The following is a 20552-nucleotide window of genomic DNA, read 5'->3' as shown; positions in this document are numbered from 1 at the left end:
CTAACTCTATGTTTTATAGATGTTTAATGTATGTAATTTCTCTTCTTACCCAGAGTATAATTTCCTTAAGAATAAAAATCATCTAATGTTTTTAATATTATACTAAAGTATTTAGTAAACTCCAATGAAAAATGTTGAGTGTCTTCTATGTTAAAAAGCATTTTTATTTATGATATATACAATACTGTGATGATATAACTTTTAACAACTATTTTTTAATACAATAATACATATTTTTCTATGTTGGTGATAGATGCAAGTCTTAATTTTTCTCTTTTTCTATATGATAAAGTCTAATATTTCCATATATAATTGCTGGCCTGCTAATAAGTCTTTGCAAGACATTTATTAGAATATGTTTATCATTATCTATCTTAATGATTAAAATGTTTTAAATATAGAGAATATGTAAGATAGTAGTTAACACAAATTAAAATATGTTACAAGTTAAATTAGAATTGTATGTGCTAACTGGGGGAGAAGTAGAATATATTGGAAAAGGAATCATGATCCTATGTGGTTGAGAAGCCACAAAGTATATAATCTGTTCTTTAATTCTGGTGCCATTGGTTGAAGAAAACACTGTATTCTAAAAGAATCCTCATTCAAAGTTCATTCATTCACTTATCAAATATTTTTTTTAAATGTCTTAGTATATCCTGTGATGTGTAATGAGGAAAGAGATTCAGATATAAAAGAAGTCCATTTGATGGATAATTTTCTTTAGATAAATACTTAGCGGACAATAAAGGAAAATCTAGAACACAGTTGGGATTTTGATGCACCAAACGTTTCAGAGAAGACAGTTTTTAAAGCTGGGAGTAAACTAATCTGAGGTTATTTTGTTTTGCTTGTAATTTGAAGCAATAGTACAGTTGATGAAAAAACAAATGCTTAAGTAAGATAACATTATTGTTCTAACTGTATGGATTTTGCTGTATCTTTGAGGGAAGAAGTAAATACTTGGTACTTTTCTGACACAGGGATGTGCTTTGTGGTTACCTTTTGTGTACGAACATTGGTAATATCCCAAGACTTGGAGAGCTCGATGGTGAAATCACGTCTACTTTAGTTGTACAGCAGGGAAGAACATTAAACTGCAGGTAATGATCTAACCCTTCTATGAGAACATTAGCCATCTTATTTCCCAGGAATGAAGCTTAGGATTACTTCTATTTTCAGTTCATATGTATGTTAGTAAGGTGAAATGGATTCTAGTCCATAGGGATGATTAAGTAAATCCTGACAGAGAACAGATAGAAAGAAGGGAAGAATTAATTGAATGTGGACTATTGTATGGTAGCTAGAGTTATGTTTAATTGTCCAGTTAAATCTTGCACGGTTTAGTTTGCATTTCATTCTTATCAGTGGATTAAATACAGGCATCTTCCTTTGCTCCCTTATGAAATCCCACTAAAATGACACTAAATAGATATTTTTCTAGAATTTGTATGTCCATAAGGAAGCAGAAAAAGGGAGAGGAAACAGCAGCAACAAAATCCTAGAGCACGGAGAACAAATAGATGTGTGGCAGATGATTATCAAAACTAAAAATGCTGAAGTCCTCAGTCAGTAATGGGGAAAACCAAGAAACTGACTCAATATATACTGCCAGTCCCAAAAGGCTCAAAATGGGCAGCATCATCTACTTCTGGAAGAGGGAACAAAGGACTTGGGGATAGAGGAAGGAACTCACATGAAAAAGATAGGTGAACTCTGTTAGAGAAGCTGCTAGATCTACAGCTTACTTCCCTGACCCAGCTAAGCTGATGACTGCTCACCCTCCCATGAAAGATTTGAGCTTTACAGTCTGCAAAGAATAAAACAGAAGGTTTCCAAGCTTACTGTCAGCAGAAAAATCAGTTATCAGAAGTGTGTAGAAGTGATCTAGCCTCATTGATATTCAGTCAGAAAGTCCCAGAACTTCCAATCATCTGTCTGGTTCCCCAACTCAAATATAAACAGATGACCAGATTTGTGAAGAAAGACTCTAACCTAAAAAGAGAGAGAGAGAAATGACCAGAAAATGCAACAACTACCTATAAACATTTTAAGATACTTCTATCATGAAACAAGAATAGGGTAGAATTTTTAAAAATGAGGAATATTAAGAGAAAACAAAGGAAAGCTGTTAGAAATTAAAAAAAAAAAGATGGCAAACATTAAACTCAATAGTTGAAATTATCTCCCAGAAAGTAGAGTAAAAGAGACAAAGAAAGGGACATAGAGTAAAGCTCACCATGTTAGAATAGAAATAATAAAGAACAGAGAAAACAGCAGGGAGGAAATTAGCAATGGCTGGGGTCGCTAGGGGGCTTCCCTGGTGGCTCAGAGGTTGGACACTACTGGGCGACTTCACTTTCGCTTTTCACTTTCATGCATTGGAGAAGGAAATGGCACCCTACTCCAGTATTCTTGCAAGGAGAATCCCAGGGACAGAGGAGCCTGGTGGGCTGCTGTCTCTGGGGTCGCACAGAGTCGGACACGACTGAAGCGACTTAGCAGCAGCAGCAGCAACTCCAAGAGCATTATCTAGAACCTTTGGACTTGAATTTCCATATTACCAGGCTCACCAGGTGCAAGGTGAAATTAGTGAAATTAGTAATACATCAAAACTTATCATTATGAAATTTCAGAACCTAAGGAAAAAGAATCCCAACTGTTTCCAGAGAGGAGAGGAAAAAAAAAAAAGGAATAGGCATTAGAATGGTTTCAAATCTGTCAACAAGAGTGCTGGGATCTGAAAGACAATGGAGAAAATAATTTCCAAAGTAGAATTCCGTACTCAGGCAAACTATGAATCGAGTGTGAGGGTAGAAAATAAAGAGACATTCAGATATGCAAGTTTTACCCAAGTTTACTCCCCTAAGTCCTTTCTCAAAGCTGTTAGAAATTGTGCTCCACCAAAATAAAGAAGAAAACTAAGAAAGAAACATAGTGAATTTAGGAAACAAGATATTCATTCTGGAGAGAGACAGGGCAATCCTCCAATGAATAGTATCCTGGAGAAAGCCAAGATAGCCAGCTCTGTGCCATTTACAGGGGCCAACCAGATCAGATAGGAGCAGGGGAACTCCAAATTGAAACTCTAGGGGAGATTATTTCAGCAAGATGAACTGATGTTCAGACACATCTTAAGTGGAGATTTTGACAGCAGGGTTGGTGTAATTTTGAGTTAGTGACAGATAATTCAGTGATCAAATAAGAGACTTGATGGTGTGATCACTCACCTAGAGCCAGACATCCTGGAATGTGAAGTCAAGTGGGCCTTAGAAAGCATCACTACGAACAAAGCTAGTGGAGGTGATGGAATTCCAGTTGAGCTCTTTCAAATCCTGAAAGATGATGCCGTGAAAGTGCTGCACTCAATATGCCAGCAAATTTGGAAAACTCAGCTGTGGCCACAGGACTGGAAAAGGTCAGTTTTCATTCCAATCCCAAAGAAAGGCAATGCCAAAGAATGTTCAAACTACCACACAATTGCACACATCTCACACACTAGTAAAGTAATGCTCAAAATTCTCCAAGCCAGGCTTCAGCAATCCGTGAACTGTGAACTTCCAGATGTTCAAGCTGGTTTCAGAAAAGGCAGAGGAACCAGAGATCAAATTGCCAACATCCACTGGATCATGGAAAATGCAAGAGAGTTCCAGAAAAACATCTATTTCTGCTTTATTGACTATGCCAAAGCCTTTGACTGTGTGGATCACAATAAACTGTGGAAAATTCTGAAAGAGGTGGGAATACCAGACCACCTGACCTGCCTCTTGAGAAACCTATATGCACGTCAGGAAGCAACAGTTAGAACTGGACATGGAACAACAGACTGGTTCCAAAAAGGAAAAGGAGTACGTCAAGGCTGTATATTGTCACCCTGCTTATTTAACTTATATGCAGAGTACATCATGAGAAACGCTGGACTGGAAGAAACACAAGCTGGAATCTAGATTGCCAGGAGAAATATCAATAACCTCAGATATGCAGATGACACCACTCTTATGGCAGAAAGTGAAGAAGAACTACAAAGCCTCTTGATGAAAGTGAAAGAGGAGAGTGAAAAAGTTAGCTTAAAGCTCAACATTCAGAAGACGAAGATCATGGCATCTGGTCCCATCACTTCATGGGAAATAGATGGGGAAACAGTGGAAACAGTGTCCGACTTTATTTTTGGGGGCTCCAAAATCACTGCAGATGGTGACTGCAGCCATGAAATTAAAAGATGATTACTCCTTGGAAGGAAAGTTATGACCAAGATAGCACATTAAAAAGCAGAGACATTACTTTGCCAACAAAGGTCTGTCTAGTCCAGGCTATGGTTTTTCCAGTGGTCATGTATGGATGTGAGAGTTGGACTGTGAAGAAAGCTGAGCACCAAAGAATTGATGCTTTTGAACTGTGGTGTTGGAGAAGACTGTTGTGAGTCCCTTGGATTACAAGGAGATCCAACCAGTCCATCCTAAAGGAGACCACTCCTGGGTGTTCTTTGGAAGGACTGATGCTGAGGCTGAAACTCCAATACTTTGGCCACCTCATGTGAAGAATTGACTCATTGGAAAAGACCCTGATGCTGGGAGGAATTGGGGGCAGGAGGAGAAGGGGACTACAGAGGATGAGATGGCTGGATGGCATCACCGACTCAATGCATATGAGTTTGGGTGAACTCTGGGAGTTGGTGATGGACAGGGAGGCCTGGCGTGCTGCGATTCATGGGGTCGCAAAGACTCGGACATGACTGAGTGACTGAACTGAACCTAACTGAATCTGAGGGAAAATAAAAAGTTATACAAGTAAAAGAAAAGGTATAATTATGGTGTACATTTACTAAGTCCTAACAATGCATGATTTGTTGTTAATTTAACTAGTTATCAACAAAATGTATAATGGAAGGAAAGGGGAAAGAGATGAATTCTCAAATTCCATAAAAGGCAGTCAGTTGATAATACTGAAAATAGGAAAATTAAAAATAGTGATACAAACTCATTATTTAAAAATATGTACATAAATAAAGAAAGAATCAGTTAAGAGTAGAAAGTGATTCCTCCAGGGAAGGATATAAGAGGAGTAGGGGAATGGATCCCTTCACTGCATTGTAAAAACCAATCTGTCTATTTAACTCATAAAACTATATGCATGCATAATTTTGATAAAAACAAATAAACAAGAATGGAAATTTTTGTAATAGCATTGACATGGTACTGTATGAATAGATGATGAATATACATTTTCAGTCCCTATCCTGTTTATTTAATTGTTTTTATCCTGTTTCTTTCTTACTCCTGCCTAATGTATGGGTTGCTGTATTGAATAGTTGTTGCCATAGTTTAGCCATTCTCAAATATACTGTTGACCCTTGAGCAACACTGGTTTGAACTACAAGGGTCTATTTATGTGCATGTTGTTTTCAGTAAATACAGGTCCTTTTTTTTTTTTTTTTTTGATAAATATATGCTACAACACTACATAATCCCCCAGTGGTTGAATCTGTGGATGTGGAACTTGGATTTTCAGTTGCATGGAGGGTGGTACCCCTACCCTCCATGTTGTTCAAAGGTCAACTGTAGTTTGTAAATAGAACAATCTTTTGGGGAAATGTAACCAAAACTAAAAAATTCTCATCATTGTTTGAAATGTATTTAAAATCTTGAAAGTACTTATTTATCAAATCAAATGTTATTAATAATGGCTTACTTGACTTGTACATGGCATAGTAGCCAAAGGAAAATGATAAAGCCATTTCAGGCCCTTGTTATAATAATTATGTTTAAATCCTAAGGAATATAAATATCTCTGCAAATAATTAGATCAAAAGATTCAATTGCTTTCTCCATTTGGAGATTGAAAATGTTTATGCTACTTTTAAAATTAGGTAATAAAGAGAAAGTAGAGAAAGTGATATTGCCTACTTTAAAATTTTTAAATGTAGTCTCAAGATAAATGTAAATTAATGGAATCCCACTTTCTTTTTGCTCTCAATTTATTTTTAGTGGTGGGCACGTTAAGCTTGATGAAGATGTTGACCTTGGCTATGTGGAAGACGGGACACCCTGTGGTCCCAAAATGATGTGTTTAGAACACAGGTGTCTTCCTGTGGCTTCCTTCAACTTTAGTACTTGCTTAAGCAATAAAGAAGGCACTGTTTGCTCAGGAAATGGAGTAAGTATTCACTGCCTCACCATAGGGGTCTATTCAGTTCTTTTATATCAGAGAAACAGATATGACCCTGAACTGCCTATTTCTGTAATAATGGAAAACGTGCCTGTCCATGTTTCTCCGGCTAGTGTATAAACAAACAGTCATGTGGTCATAGTCATTTGTATATTTCTGTTGTGTAATCTGTGAAAGCTTGAGAATGAGAAAGTTTTATCTTCCTAACCAAATTCTTCCATTTTCCACTCTTATTAGGTTAAATTGATCTAATTGAATATAATCTGAGTTTTCTATAAGTGACTTAAGAGATAAATTTTAACAAACTATAATGGGATGAAAAAGGGAGTAAAAAGTAGGGGCAGTGGCCACAATACTTAACAATTGGGATGGTCCAGGCACTGACCAACTCACTCCAGTGTTCTTGCCTGGAGAATCCCAGGGACGGGGGAGCCTGGTGGGCTTCCATCTCTGGGGTCGCACAGAGTTGGACACGACTGAAGCGACTTAGCAGCAGCAGGCACTGACCAATTAGAACAGACCATAAATAATTGCCTTGACCAAAACAGTGGGTACCAGCTGATAATAACGTCTAGAAATAGAAGCAGAATAATTAAGGAAATGAATCTCAGAGATGAATAGAAAGAATGGTGGTGCTGGTGGTGCTCAGTCATGTCTGATTCTCTGTGACCGTATGGGCTGTAGCCTGTCTCACTCCTCCGTCCATGGTATTTTCCAGGCAAGATTACTGGAGTGGTTTGCCATTTCCTACTCCAGGGGATCTTCCTGACCCAGGGATTGAACTCAAGTCTTGCATCTCCAGCATTGGTAGGCAGATTCTTTACCACTGTGCCACCTAGGAAGCCCAAATAGAAAAAATGGTGGTATTTAAAGGGCTAAATTCTATCTTTTTAATCATGTATCTGACAAGATATAGGTAAATTTATAGGTTAAATAAACATGCTCTATTAGCAAGTACAGTTTTGTGATTTTCAGTTAGAAATTCCTACACTGACGAAAATTTCTTGAATCTTCTTCTTTTAGCATGTGCCATGATTTTCTTTTTATCTTCTCTGGGTTCCTTCTGGTTATACTAACCAGTTGAGAATCCTTGTCCTGGAAGTGTAAGCCTTCAATCCCGGTCATTCTGTGTATATCCCTGAAGGATACACCAAGAATTTCCTAAGGAAGGCCTTAGTAATTGTTACTTTTTGCCTAAGAATAGGAATTCTTCTGGTACAGGAGAATAGAGGAGGTATATAGGAAGTAGTTTTGCTCCTTATTTCAAAGGAATCTGCTAAGTCTTCTTTCCTTTATAAGTTAGAGGATGTTAGGGAGAGATGCTTTTTGGGAGATGGGAGAAAAGCATAATGGAATAATTTCTTGATCATAATGCTAATGAATACTGTATCTTATTCATCTAGAATATGAGTATCTGAGTATGTAACACAGAGTTGTGTTAATTAACTGTTTAAGGAATGAGTAATGCATGATGAGTGATGGGGCTTCCCAGATGGCACTAGTTGTAAGGAACCCACCTGCCCGTGCAGGAGACCTAAGAGATGCAGGTTCAATCCGTGGTACAAGAAGATCCCCTGCAGGAGGGCATTGTAACCCACTCCAGTATTCTCTCCTGGAGAATCCCCATGGACAGAGGAGCCTGGCAGGCTCCGGTCCATAGGGTCACAAAAGGTTGGACACATGAAGCGACTTAGCACACATGCACACACAAAAAAGTAATAGACACAAGTAAATCAGGTGGCAAATAGCATCAAATCATTAATATGCATAATACAGAAAGGTTATATCCTATGTGTTTTTAACTTATAGTGACTCAACTTTGTATATGTGACAAAAATTAAAATGTGAAATACAGTAAATATTCTCTTTATACTCTACATCATGTAGGTTAAGAGTGTGGGCTTGGAACCAGACAGTTTGAGTGTGAAATCCAGCTCTCCTCTTTACTAACTGGGTGAGATTGGGCAAATTAGTTAGCTTCTCTGTGTTTCACTCTATTCTTATAAAGTGGGAATAATAATATTGCCTAGGATGCAGGATTGTTGTGAAGAATCAGGGAATTAACACCTGTATCTGATACATAATACTTAGATCAATCCCTGTGACACAGTGAATATTCAATAATGTCAGCTGTGATTGTGTTTATTATGATCATTGTACAGTGAACAGTGTTTCACTATTCTTGTCAGTGTATCACTGGTGCTGCTGCATGATGTGGAAACACACTTGGAGAAACCAGTTGACCTGATTATTGACCTAATCTGTTGAAAACACAGTTGGGGTCTCAAACTCAGGCCTTTTTTTTTTTTTCCTTCCTGCATATTTGTTAATCTGCAGAAAGTTGCTAATCTGAATTAATTTGAAATCTGCAATTTGTTGATCATATCTATCGTACAGTTAAATCTGCATGTATGTTGTCTTCTGGCAAATTCAAGCAGACAAAAATGAGAAACCCATCCCATCAAACCTGAGTTCTGAAGAACTTCTCTGATCCTAACCCTAACTGAATTCTCTCCTACTCATTCCTTTCAAAGTTGCTTTGAATAATAAGATTTTAGAACAGAAACATAGGTTCTGTTTCCTGAATATATAAGTGAAGATTATTGTCTGATAATTTTAAAAAATGTGGTGCCAGTTTATGTGAATTTTTCCCCTAGGCTTTGTTTGAGGGACTTCTCAGTTTCCATGACCCCTGAGGTAGCTAAGCCCTGGAGCTTGGGGTGAGGTGCCCAGGTTATGGTTTTGTGAAGCTTTCTTCTCAGACCGCTGCAAAGCCTCAGGCCTCACCTCTTCTTTGTCAGATTTCCCTTTATCTTATCTGCTTCCTAAAAGATGAATAAAATTTTGGTATAAAGACCCTTTCTTTAGAAGAAGAAAACTTTGTATTGGATAATTGGAAAATGATTGTAATTCTGCTTAGTTTTTTAAAATCTCCCTCATAAAACTTGGGTTAACAAAATTCAAATTGATCATCGATTTTTGTGTAAGGAATGTAAATTCTCTCTTAAACTTTGTTGTTTTCTCTGGGTCAACTGTTGCTCTCTAGAAAATATTTTTTGAGCAAGATAATTAGTAAGTGATTAGAAATAGGAAGAAAATACCAATAAATGTCCAATCCCATCTAATTCTAGGCATACAATTATTAGAAATTAATACAATTAATTTTTATTTTTAAAAATTAATGTTTATTTTGCATGCCTCTGTACCTAAGAGTTAGTGTTGATTTTAGATTGATTTTGGGTTTCAGGTTTGCAGTAATGAGCTGAAGTGTGTGTGTAACAGACACTGGGTAGGTGAAGACTGCAGCACTTACTTCCCTTACAATGATGATGCAAAAGCTGGCATTACGCTGTCTGGCAATGGTAGGTACTTACTTTGGTCCCATTATGTTGTCTTTATGCACAAGGAAGAGAAAACTGCCCTTCCTAAGCTTCGTTTGGATTATTTTTATATAATTCAAATATAAGTTAAATCCACATAATAATGAATTACAATGTACAACTGGGGCCCTCATTATGAAACCAATTATTTCCATTATCTCGTAATATGAAATATTGAATATAACTTAGTCTATTGATTTAGCCATATCTTGTTCTATATCAGGCTGATATTTTCCAAGTATTATACTTATTTGGAGCTGACAACAAATCCTAGCATCTTTTTTAAAAAATATGATTTAGTTTTTATTTATTGGCTATGATGGGTCTTTGTTGCTGTGCATGGGCTTTCTCTACTTGTGGTGAGCGGGGGTCACTCTCCAGTTGCAGAGTGTGGGCTTCTCGTGGTGGTGGCTTCTCTTGTTGCAGAGCCCAAGGTCTAGAACATAGACTCAATAGTTGTTGTGGACAGGCTTAGTTGCTCCCTGGCTTATAGAATCTTCCTGGACCAGGGATTAAACCTGTGTCTCCTGCATTGACAGGCAGATTCATTACCACTGGGCCACCAGGGAAGCCCTAGTATTTCTTTTAAATGAATAAAGTAATCAAAATTGTTAAGTGTATGATTTTATATTTTATACTTCTTATATACTGGGACTAAGTAAATGAGGAAAAATTTGAATTGATTTTAAAAATATTTTGTTAGCTTTAATATTCTCTCTTAAAGAACCACATCTATATTAAACTCCAGTTTCTGTAGCCTCTACTGTAGGTAATTCTAGAAGTAGTAACCTTGGCCAAGGTGCCTGGAAGGGGTTTGACATGGATAAGAAGCAGCAGGTGTAGTTCTAAAAGCAAGAGTGGCCCAAATGGAGAAGTAGAAATTAAATGCAGATAGTGGAAAGAAGACATACCTTGAAGATGAATGTCCCTTTTAAAAGTATTTTTATCATTTCATTATTGAGTATTCTTCTGCATAAAATAATGTTCAAGTCCTGAAGTCCATTCAGCTCCAAAGAATGAGAAAATTATTATTTTTATTCTAATCATCCATACAGGTTAAATGTATTAGTCAATGTGACTTTCATAATAAAACTCACAGAGTGATTAGGATTTTGGCATCTTCAGTCTTAGCAATGGTTGTGGGGTTGGTTCCTGCACTTAATGTAGAAAGAAGCCTCTTCAGGTCTGTGGATTTAACTGGCTTGTCAAAAGTCATACTATTACTTAGAAGTAACCAGAACTAGCATTTGAGTTGATTGTTGTTCAGACGCTCAGTCGTGTCTGACTCTATGACCCATAGACTGCAGCACACCAGGCTTCCCTGTCCTTCATTATCTCCCAGAGTTTGCTCAAACTCATGTCCATTGAGTCAGTGATGCCATCCAACCATCCCATTCTCTGTCCCCCCCTTACTCCTCCTGCCCTCCTTCCCAGCATCAGGGTCTATTGATCCCTGTTAATTTTCTGGAGCTCTCCCCATGGCTCAGTGGGTAAAGAATCCGCCTGCAATGCAGAAGACACAGGAGATGCTGGTTCAGTCCCTGAGTTGGGAAGATCCTCTGAGGGAGGAAATGGCAACCCCAGCATTCTTACCTGAAAAATCCCCTGGACAGAGGAGCCTGGCAAGCTAGTTAAAAGGATTGGAAAGAGTCAGACATGACTGAGTGACTAAGCACTCACGCATGTTAAATCTCTGGAAAGAAAAGAAGGGGAGATGGGCTAGGTCTTACAGTGGGAAAATCCCAGTGCCCCAGGAGTCCTCTGGTATCTGCACCCTCTATCCCACAGATGACTGGGGCAGGGTGGAGTCAGCTAGTCTCCTGGATGTCTGAGCCCTGCTGTCCCATGTGACTCCTGAGGGCTCCCAGATAGAGAGGCTGCCACTCCATCATGGGGAATTGGAATCTGTTCCAGTCATCCATGATTACTGTCTTTGATTCCTCAGGAGTGCAGCAGACAAAGAGCTAACTAAGCTGCCCTGGGTGAGAGCCCCGCAATTTAACATGGAATATAAGTCTTTATCAACCAAACAGGTCTTCTGAGCCAGAAGCCAGGCAGGCCTCCAGCCTGCGTTTTCTGCTCTCGGGCTTTTACTTGGGCTTGTTGTCCAGTCCTTTGACTCACTGGACCCCTTTCACTGCTGTGATCCCTTAAGAATTGCATCGCAGACTGTCTGACTATTATTGCTGCCGGACACAACAGCACCATCACCCGGTCCTTATCTCCAGCCCTGCCCTGGCCCCCTGCCAGTCTGGTGCACCCTCGCTCTCACAGGTCATCAGCACCAGTCTCCAGCTCACCTGACTCTGTATTTTCCATTGTTTTTCCCAGATACCACAGTCATTATTGGCAAGACTGGGAACTACAGTCTTTTATAATGTATACCACCTGACCATCTGTAGCCATGTCTTCTCCCTTTAGAAGCTTATATTTACACAAAATATCACACAAAATAAGGACCTTACACTGGTTGTGAAAATGGAGTGATAAGAACAATAACATTTCTAGAATTTCTAGGGAAGAGGTTGGAGTCCAAAATATGATTTCTAAGTATTCCTCCCCAGGGGTATTGTGCTTTATAGTGATACTCCTTTCTTCTCCTTATTTTATTCTTTATGTTAGTTCAATGACCTCATTATATTTTCCAGAAAAATACAGGGAAAAAAACCATTCAAAATGCACTTGGACAAGAATTAAAAGGGAACATACGCAAATAATTATTTTTCAAAAACCAATTGATCAAATTGCTAAGATATGGTTGATTTCTCTTCCCTTAAAAATGCCTGCTTTTAATTTCAAGATATATAGGAATATCAAATCATTGTCATATGCCTGAAACTGATAGAGTGTTTTGTCACAATTATATCTGAATATATAAATAAAATTTGGGAAAAAGCTTCTCTAAAATTAAAACTGTATAAAGGAAAAAATGCTCACTTTTTAAAACAAATGTTATTAGTGTGATGATCATTAATCTGGAGAATAAAGTTCCTGAAAGAATTTTATATCAAAATTTCAGCTGTATTCACTGATCTTCATTGTTTTTTTTCTCCCCCCAGGTGTTGCTGGTACCAATATTATAATAGGCATAATTGCTGGCACCATTTTAGTGCTGGCCCTCATATTAGGAATTACTGCATGGGGCTATAAGTAAGTGAAATGGCTCAGTATATTACTGTCAAACTGTACTTTAAAATATTTATCTAAATGATTCTAAAAATTTTTGTATCATTGGATAAATAAACCTGCAGTGAAAATCAGTCTGGTTCAGTATTCAATCCATGATGATCCTTGGCATGATTAGAGGTAACAGTAATTTATCATTTTTTAGATTTTGAGATTAACTCCCATCTATTCTAAAAATATTGAATATTATTTTAAAACCATTACATGAAACAAAAATCAATCTAAATCGTGTCTCATACAAAGGCTGTGTTGGTTGGCTGTTTAGTGATGCAGATTCTCTTGACTTAAACCCATTCCTCCACATCTAGGCAGGATAGTGTATGAGACAGCATAGCGTTTAGTAACAAGGGTGATATCAACAAGATCAAGAGCAGGATCAGCTCCTTAGTGCTTCCTGCTATGAGCAGGGATCCTGCCAAGAGCCAAACCTCTCCCCAACCAATGTGAAGAAGACATTGTTATTTGTTAAATACGTGAGTGTTTTGTGGGAAGGAAAAACTCTTCAGAGATGTAATGTGTTAAAATTAAAATTCAACTATAAGTTACAACTTTTAGAAACCTAATTCTTAAGCTTCAAAGTTCAGCTTACAATTCTTTGTTTCTATGTGCAAGATTTAAAAAGTTACACATTATGTAACTTTTGAATATTCGATCCCCTTAGCATTTAGCTGGAGAAGGCAATGGCAACCCACTCCAGTACTCTTGCCTGGAAAATCCCATGGGCAGAGGAGCCTGGTAGGCTGCAGTCCATGGGGTCGCTAAGAGTTGGACCCGACTGAGTGATTTCACTTTCACTTTTCACTTTCATACATTGGAGAAGGAAATGGCAACCCACTCCAGTACTCTTGCCTGGAGAATCCCAGGGACGGGGGAGCCTGGTGGGCTGCCGTCTATGGGGTCACACAGAGTCGGACACGACTGAAGCGACTTAGCAGCAGCAGCATTTAGCTAAGTAAATGACTTCACAGATTCCAGACTTTTTGTATACTTAATGTGCTCATTTCCCTTGTTAAGTACTTCAACTTATGATGTGAAAAGTTTCCTTAGTATTCAAATAACTTATGTTTAATAAAATTAAACTTAAATGAACCAAACTTTTTTGATTAGGCATTGACTAGCATAGTGTATACCCACTCCAGTGTTCTTGCCTGGAGAATACCAGGGACAGGGAAGCCTGGTGGGCTGCTGTCTATGGGGTTGCACAGAGTTGGACACGACTGAAGCGACTTAGCAGCAGCAGCAGCAGCAGCAGCATAGTGTATATAATCATTTGTTATTACTATTATCACTGCCTGACATGGTTTTGAAAGTGAAAAGTGAAAGTGAAGTAGCTCAGTCGTGTCCGACTCTTTGTGACCCTGTGGACTGTAGCCTACCAGGCTTCTCCGTCCATGGGATTCTCCAGGCAAGAATACTGGAGTGGGTTACTACTTCCTTCTCCAGGGGATCTTCCTGACCCAGGGATCAAACCCAGGTCTCCCGCATTGGAGGCAGACACTTTAACCTCTGAGCCACCAGGAAAGCCATGGTTTTAACCTAACTGAATTAAAAGACACCTCTTTAAACTAGTATATGGGTATTGCTGGCTGTGAGGTCAAAACACTGAAGTTATTTTGGCTGAAAGAGAGTAATTAGTTGACTGCCAGGATAAACTTTCTATGTTGTAAGTACAAAAATGCAGAAAGACATTTGTGCAAGGCTGTGTCAATAAATAGCACAGACAGCAGGGTAAAGTTTAGCATAATATAGTTAACATGGCCTAGCATAGTGTATGGAGAAGGCAATGGCACCCCACTCCAGTACTCTTGCCTGGAAAATCCCATGGACGGAGGAGCCTGGTAGGCTGCAGTCCATGGGGTCGCTAAGAGTCGGACACGACTGAATGGCTTCACTTTCACTTTTCACTTTCATGCATTGGAGAAGGAAATGGCAGCCCACTCCAGTGTTCTTGCCTGGATAATCCCAGGGACGGGGGAGCCTGGTGGGCTGCTGTCTATGGGGTCGCACAGAGTTGGACACGACTGAAGCGACTTAGCAGCAGCAGCAGCAGCAGCAGCATAGTGTAGCAAATGCCTCTTTAATGTGCAGGTTGTTTGGCACTTTGCATGCTTATATTTGCACCAGCTGATTTCAGCATAATTTGGAGTATAAAATTGTATGTCTGAAAGAAAGGCTTTTCTGCATATATATTGTTTGAGCTCTCCTTATACCTTAGCTGACTTAGCCCTATCTCAGCGTCACACTATTTCCTTGACTTCCCTTGTGCAAGGCTCATGTAGTAGTTGCCATCACAACCATTGCTATTGTGAAGTAGCTCAGTGATTTCGTTTGGTCATGCGGGAGGGAAAGCAAAATTGTTAGTTCTGTTAGTTTTCTGCCACCTATTGATGTAAACTGATATTTCACGTTTAAAATCTTGGAAAAAATTACCCTTTCAAAAATATGAAACCTGAACATCTAATCCTACTGCTAATGAAATTATCTGTGTCTGTTTGTTTTAATGATTAGAATGAAAAATATTTCTTTCTGTATATCATTTCTTATTTTTATGAAATTTAAGTGATTTCACTTTTTTGTTTCTGAATACATGTACTTTGCAGAATCTAGTTCCTACTACAGTATTCTCTTCATAAATAATTTGAACCCGAATGATGAAAGTTTTAATGTTACTACATTTATTCAGAATTTGTATAAAAATAGAATAAGGATGTAGAAATTTTAATACAGTAATTAAATTCATGAATATTCTATTTAAAATGCCAAGCGAATTTAGGACTTGAGAACTCATTTTCTCATTAATCCTTCCAATTAAACTTTCTACCCCTTCTCCAAGTCTTGGGGTAATAGAAGGAATAGGAAATGAGGAATACTCATTTGTAACTGGTGGATCGCTCAGGGAATCAGATTGAGGGGATAAAAAGTAAAACATGTTGAATTGAAATATTTAGGCTTATTTTTCTCCCGTATATGATAGTTTCAGGAATGAAAAATATTAAATATCAAATTGGCACTTTTACTCTCATGAGCTCATTATTAAGCAAGATGCCCAGAGAATTCATGGAATAGATTGACAGGTAAAAGTGCTACAAAATCTATACAGCAACCTTAGCCTTGATCTTGGAAGGAGGAGCCTACCTGATAGTTGCTTGACCTTCCAACAAGTCTTCAAAATACTGACAGCTAGTTAGGTCAGGATAGAAATTTTGAAATTAGCTTGTTTTATTTAAAAATTAAAAATCATTGGCACCTCCTTACCACACTCTCTAGAACACATTTTTGTTTCAGAATCATTTATTCTGAAACTCACGCAATTTTATTTTAGGAGACTTTAAACAAAGTATTACCACTGTTGCTTTCAGTGAAACTTCACAGTGATGTGATGACATGGGAGGTCCATAACAGCTGTGAATTTTCATTCTATCATACACAGAATGTTCTGATGGGCATTTATGTTTTCATATTCGAAATTCTTAGGATGAGCTCTAGTTTGTGGCATATATTCCAAAAAGAATGAATTATAATTTTTATTTGCATGAAAACACATTTAATATATATATATATAACTTGACTAGTTTCCTGATTTAAATCAATGTGCATGTCTGAAAACCTATATTTGAAATAAGGTTGACTTCAGGACATTACTAAATGTTTAATATGATAACAGTTGACATTGAGAAAACAATTACTTGTTAATAACTGAAGCTTTCTGCTTTTAAACAATGGTTACTTGAAAATGTTGTCACTAACCCTTTGGTGTCATTTCTTCAAAAGATGAAGTAAAATTTGTGTATGTGAGTGTGTGTGTGTGTGTGTGTGTGTGTGTGTGAGGCAGAGGTAGGGGAAGACTGTGTTTTTGATCTTCATTTTAATTCTGCAATTAGAAATTCTAGTGGAGATCTTTCATCAAATGCTTTTATGTTTAGTGATTTCTCTTAATGTATTTTTTTAGGTAACTAATTCTTTCTCTCTCTCTCTCTTCTTGTCCATAAAAAGAAACTATCGAGAGCAGAGGTATGTGATGAGAATAATCTGAACATAAAACTGAAAACCAAAAGGTTTAAATCTTGTTATCATCTTTGGAATTCATACATACCGTTATAAATTAAGTTTACTTTTGTTTTTATGTTGTAGTGGTCATAAACTAATCTTGATTTTTCATGGCCTTGAAATGATCATTTTAGTACTGTTGCCGTGGAATGTGTTAGTTTAAAATAGATCTATCATTATTTAGTTTTAATGGTTTTGTCATCCAACAAAACTATAATTAGTCATTCTTATTTGTGTTACTTTTATAGCAATATATATTTAAAAGTTGATTTTTTCCTGCCTAAAACAAAATTCCTTTACATTAAGGTGTCACCTTTGTTTACATTAGTTGATTGGCTTTTCTTCACATTTATAACACTTTTCTTGCCCAATGATTTCTAAAGGAATTTATTTTTAGTGATTGTTGTCATTTTGCTAACTTTCATTAATAAATGATAAAATTTATATAGGCACAGTATTGTGATCAGGAGAGCATCTTGGCATTTGAGGAATCAGTTTTATCTCTGCATAAGAAATTTTTTTTTTACAGATTAGATAATTGTACAGGTTTTGAAAGAAATAATTTGCATAGTAATAATCTCTGATTGCCTACTACACTATTTTTTTTTCAATAAAAAGCCCATAAACTCAGGCACTCTGTTCATATAACCTTAAAATCTATGTTTAGCCAGCAGTGTCTAAAGAGATACAAAGCATTCATGTAATTAGGTAAAACTTGCCTATTTTTTCTAAATCTAAATTAGCCCATGTTGAGGTACACTCCTCACTTTTCACATTTAAAAACTTACAATTGCTATTAACTATTGATACCAAAAAATTAAAATATACTGGAAATTGACCATCTAAGACCACATCATATAGTCCTAGTTTTGTACTCAAGATGCCTATGCAGGCTCCTAACTTTTCCCACAATTGTAGGAAATGTCTGAGGCAGATTAGAAATAAGATGTAATAAATGTGACACTTTATCAGACACTAGCCACAGCTTTCATTTTTTTTTCACAAAGTAGAATTTTAAACTTTGTTCTTTTTCCTTCTATGTTATAATTTAAAATCTGTATAAGGTTTTAGCCATAAGTGGTACCCACAGGGTACCCATTGAGATCCTGGCCCAGTTAGCCATAAATATTAGAAAATAATGACCTTGCTCTGGAGTCACTGACTTCTATCATTAATGGAGAAAGTAAAACTGAAACAAAATTACTTAAATAAAGGAAATAGATTTCTTTGTGACAGGTTTTAAACTCTGTGTCCAAAAAACACTGAAGAAGAGCCGAAGCTACTTATGCTTTCTGTTGGGTAGATGTTGATCAGTTATACCAGAAATGTAAATTTGGTGGCTTTCTTCAGTGAAAAATAAAATTATACTACAAAGATCAAAAACTGGTGATTTGGCTCCATTTCTGTAAGAATTAACTCTGCAGTGTAATTTAATATTGCTTACTATTTGAAAAGGAAAGCGCAGTGTCATAAATATGTAATGTAAGCAAAATTGTTATGGTGCTCTAAGACGTGTTCTCACCAGGGGTATTCTCCAGAATAAAGGAATTGCCCACATTACAAAAACAAATGGTAAATATGTAAACCTGAGCACCGATTTCTTATTCTAACTCAATATATGCATAGATACAGTTAAGAAATTTTTTGTTAGAAATCTCTTTTTTGTGCCTGATGTAATTTCATGCCTCCTGGTAATCCTGGGAGTATTACCAGTATACGATGAATACTGAGTCACCATTTCATCAATCTGGACACTCTTTGAAGTCTAGTTTATATTTTGAGAGTTGTCACTTTTCAGCAGGTACTATTTTTTTATATATTTCAGCACAAATTTTATTTATTTTTGCCCTTATGATTGTCTGAAACTTATGACTCTTAGGGTTATATGAAAAGTGAAAGTGAAGTCGCTCAGTTGTGTCCGACTCTTTGCAGCCCCATGGACTGTAGACTACCAGGCTCCTCTGTCCATGGGATTTTCCAGGTATTATATAGGGTTATATAATAATTGTTAAAATGGAGAAGCTGCAAGGAATGAACTTTAGCAGGAAGTTGTGAGTATATAAATATCTTCTGAAGGACAGTCTTTTATTAGAATGTATTTTAGTGGTTATAGAGAAGGTGATAAGACCAATGGACCAAAGCCTACATTAGGAAATTTACAATCACTTGAAAATATCTGAAGATATTCCAATAAAAATGTGCCCAATTCCAAAGGATGCCAGGGAATAGAAATAAAAAATTTGAGTTGCTTTTAAATTAAGTTTTGCTCTGAAGTTCCATGGTGGGAAGACCAATCTAGAATGAATCAGAAATCTACCTGCTAGTATGTGATCTTGGGAAATCACTTAAACTTTCCCCAATCCCGAATGCAGACAAAGTTCTTTGTAATCTGTGAAGCTTTCTAGTAAGGAAAGTTACTGATATGTGGTCTCTGAAGACTTTGTGTTTCTCTAATCCTCAGATGAAAGAGATAAGTAGGTATGGTTGTCCTTAAAGAGAAAGGCAGCATTCCTGACATGAGTGAGGCCCACGCATCCTGGTGTGAAAGCATTGGTGAACATACAGCTTTGTTTTGACACTAAATACATATTAAGTATGTAGCCAGTTATGAGATTCTTTAATTAAGGATACAATGGCTCAGAAATGCCAAACTCAGCATAACTTTCAAATGACTGGAAATGTCAGGCAAGTAATTTTGTGAAGAAACCTGATAACCTGGTAAATTTTCCCACCAGAGAATGTGTCCCTCAGGTTTTCTTTATATTGATGGAATGTGTGATAGGTTTAATTTCACATCTGGCAAAAAGATTAGAAGCAAGCCCTTTTTTTCTTTTTCTTTTTGTTTATAAGCTGCCTAATAAAAGATAGAAGCCCATTCTGGGAGACAGAACTTCATACATGAATTATATCACTTTAGGCCTGCCAGGGTTGGCAACTTCCCTGGCGGTCCAGGGCAGGGGCCGAGGTTAGATCCCTGGCTGGGGAACTAGGATTCCAAATGCTGTGAGTATGGCAAAAATAAATAAATAAGTAAACAAATAAATAAATATAAATCTGCCAGTGTCATCTTGTGAAGGGTAGAGCCATGGGACTGAGGAGCCAAGGAGAATTCTTAGATATCGTCTAGTTAGAAGGATGATTATTGATAATTTTCTTTAAAATCTCCAGGAAAGAAGGCTTCCATCTATTTTTCAGTTGATGCTATTGTTTCTATTTTAGCATAATTGCTTTGGGAGTTAGCAGCTATATACTTTGCAATAAGAATTAGAAGTTTGAATTTTAGTTTTCAGGCAGTTTTGCAAATAGCAATAGAATAAACTTGGATTTATAAAGCATCCTTATTCAGGTGCAATTAAACTTGGATTTAATTCAAGTTAAATTGAATTCATTAAATTTGGATTTATAAAGCATTAAACTTGGATTTCATTAAATTTGGATTTATAAAGCATCCTTATTCAGGTGCAATATTCTTTTGTCTGAAATGAACATACATTAATGAACATACATAATATGAATCAGAATAAATAATTAGTTCATATCTTCCTGATCCATACCTTAAGCAGAAACCCCCTTCCCCATATCTTTCCTCTCTGTTACCCTGTTTTAGCCACTTTACTTTCTGCTTGTAAACCTCCCTCCTTTTTTTCCCCAAGACTTTCTTAGTTTTTTAGTTTTTTTAATATTATTATAGTGATATTCATGCATCTGTCAATGTGACTTAGTACACAGTACAAAACATTTCTTCAGACAGCAGTGTGACAATTCCAATAGCAG

General features: G+C 37.0%; 1 protein-coding gene across 12 annotated transcripts in view; it reads left to right on the top strand.

The window, feature by feature from the left end:
- The window catches only part of ADAM22 (ADAM metallopeptidase domain 22), a 234458-nt gene that overhangs the window by 191479 nt on the left and 22427 nt on the right, over positions 1-20552 (top strand). For 9 of the 12 annotated variants that reach the window (XM_086396266.1, XM_086396264.1, XM_086396262.1 and 6 more), the window contains exons 22-26: positions 984-1103; positions 5985-6153; positions 9413-9527; positions 12605-12695; positions 16725-16742. In XM_086396266.1, coding sequence (XP_086252392.1) covers positions 984-1103; positions 5985-6153; positions 9413-9527; positions 12605-12695; positions 16725-16742 — 513 coding nt within the window. The remainder of the gene's footprint in view (positions 1-983; positions 1104-5984; positions 6154-9412; positions 9528-12604; positions 12696-16724; positions 16743-20552) is intronic. The other 3 variants (XM_086396267.1, XM_086396265.1, XM_086396263.1) reach the window with 1 other exon arrangement.

The sequence above is a fragment of the Bos grunniens genome, chromosome 4 (assembly GCF_055505025.1).
Source record: "Bos grunniens cultivar Pamir isolate PY7600 chromosome 4, Bosgru_T2T1.0, whole genome shotgun sequence".
NCBI classification, from domain to species: domain Eukaryota; kingdom Metazoa; phylum Chordata; class Mammalia; order Artiodactyla; family Bovidae; genus Bos; species Bos grunniens.
The sequence above is the reverse complement of the archived record's forward strand: the minus strand, read 5'-3'. Positions and strand labels throughout refer to the sequence as shown.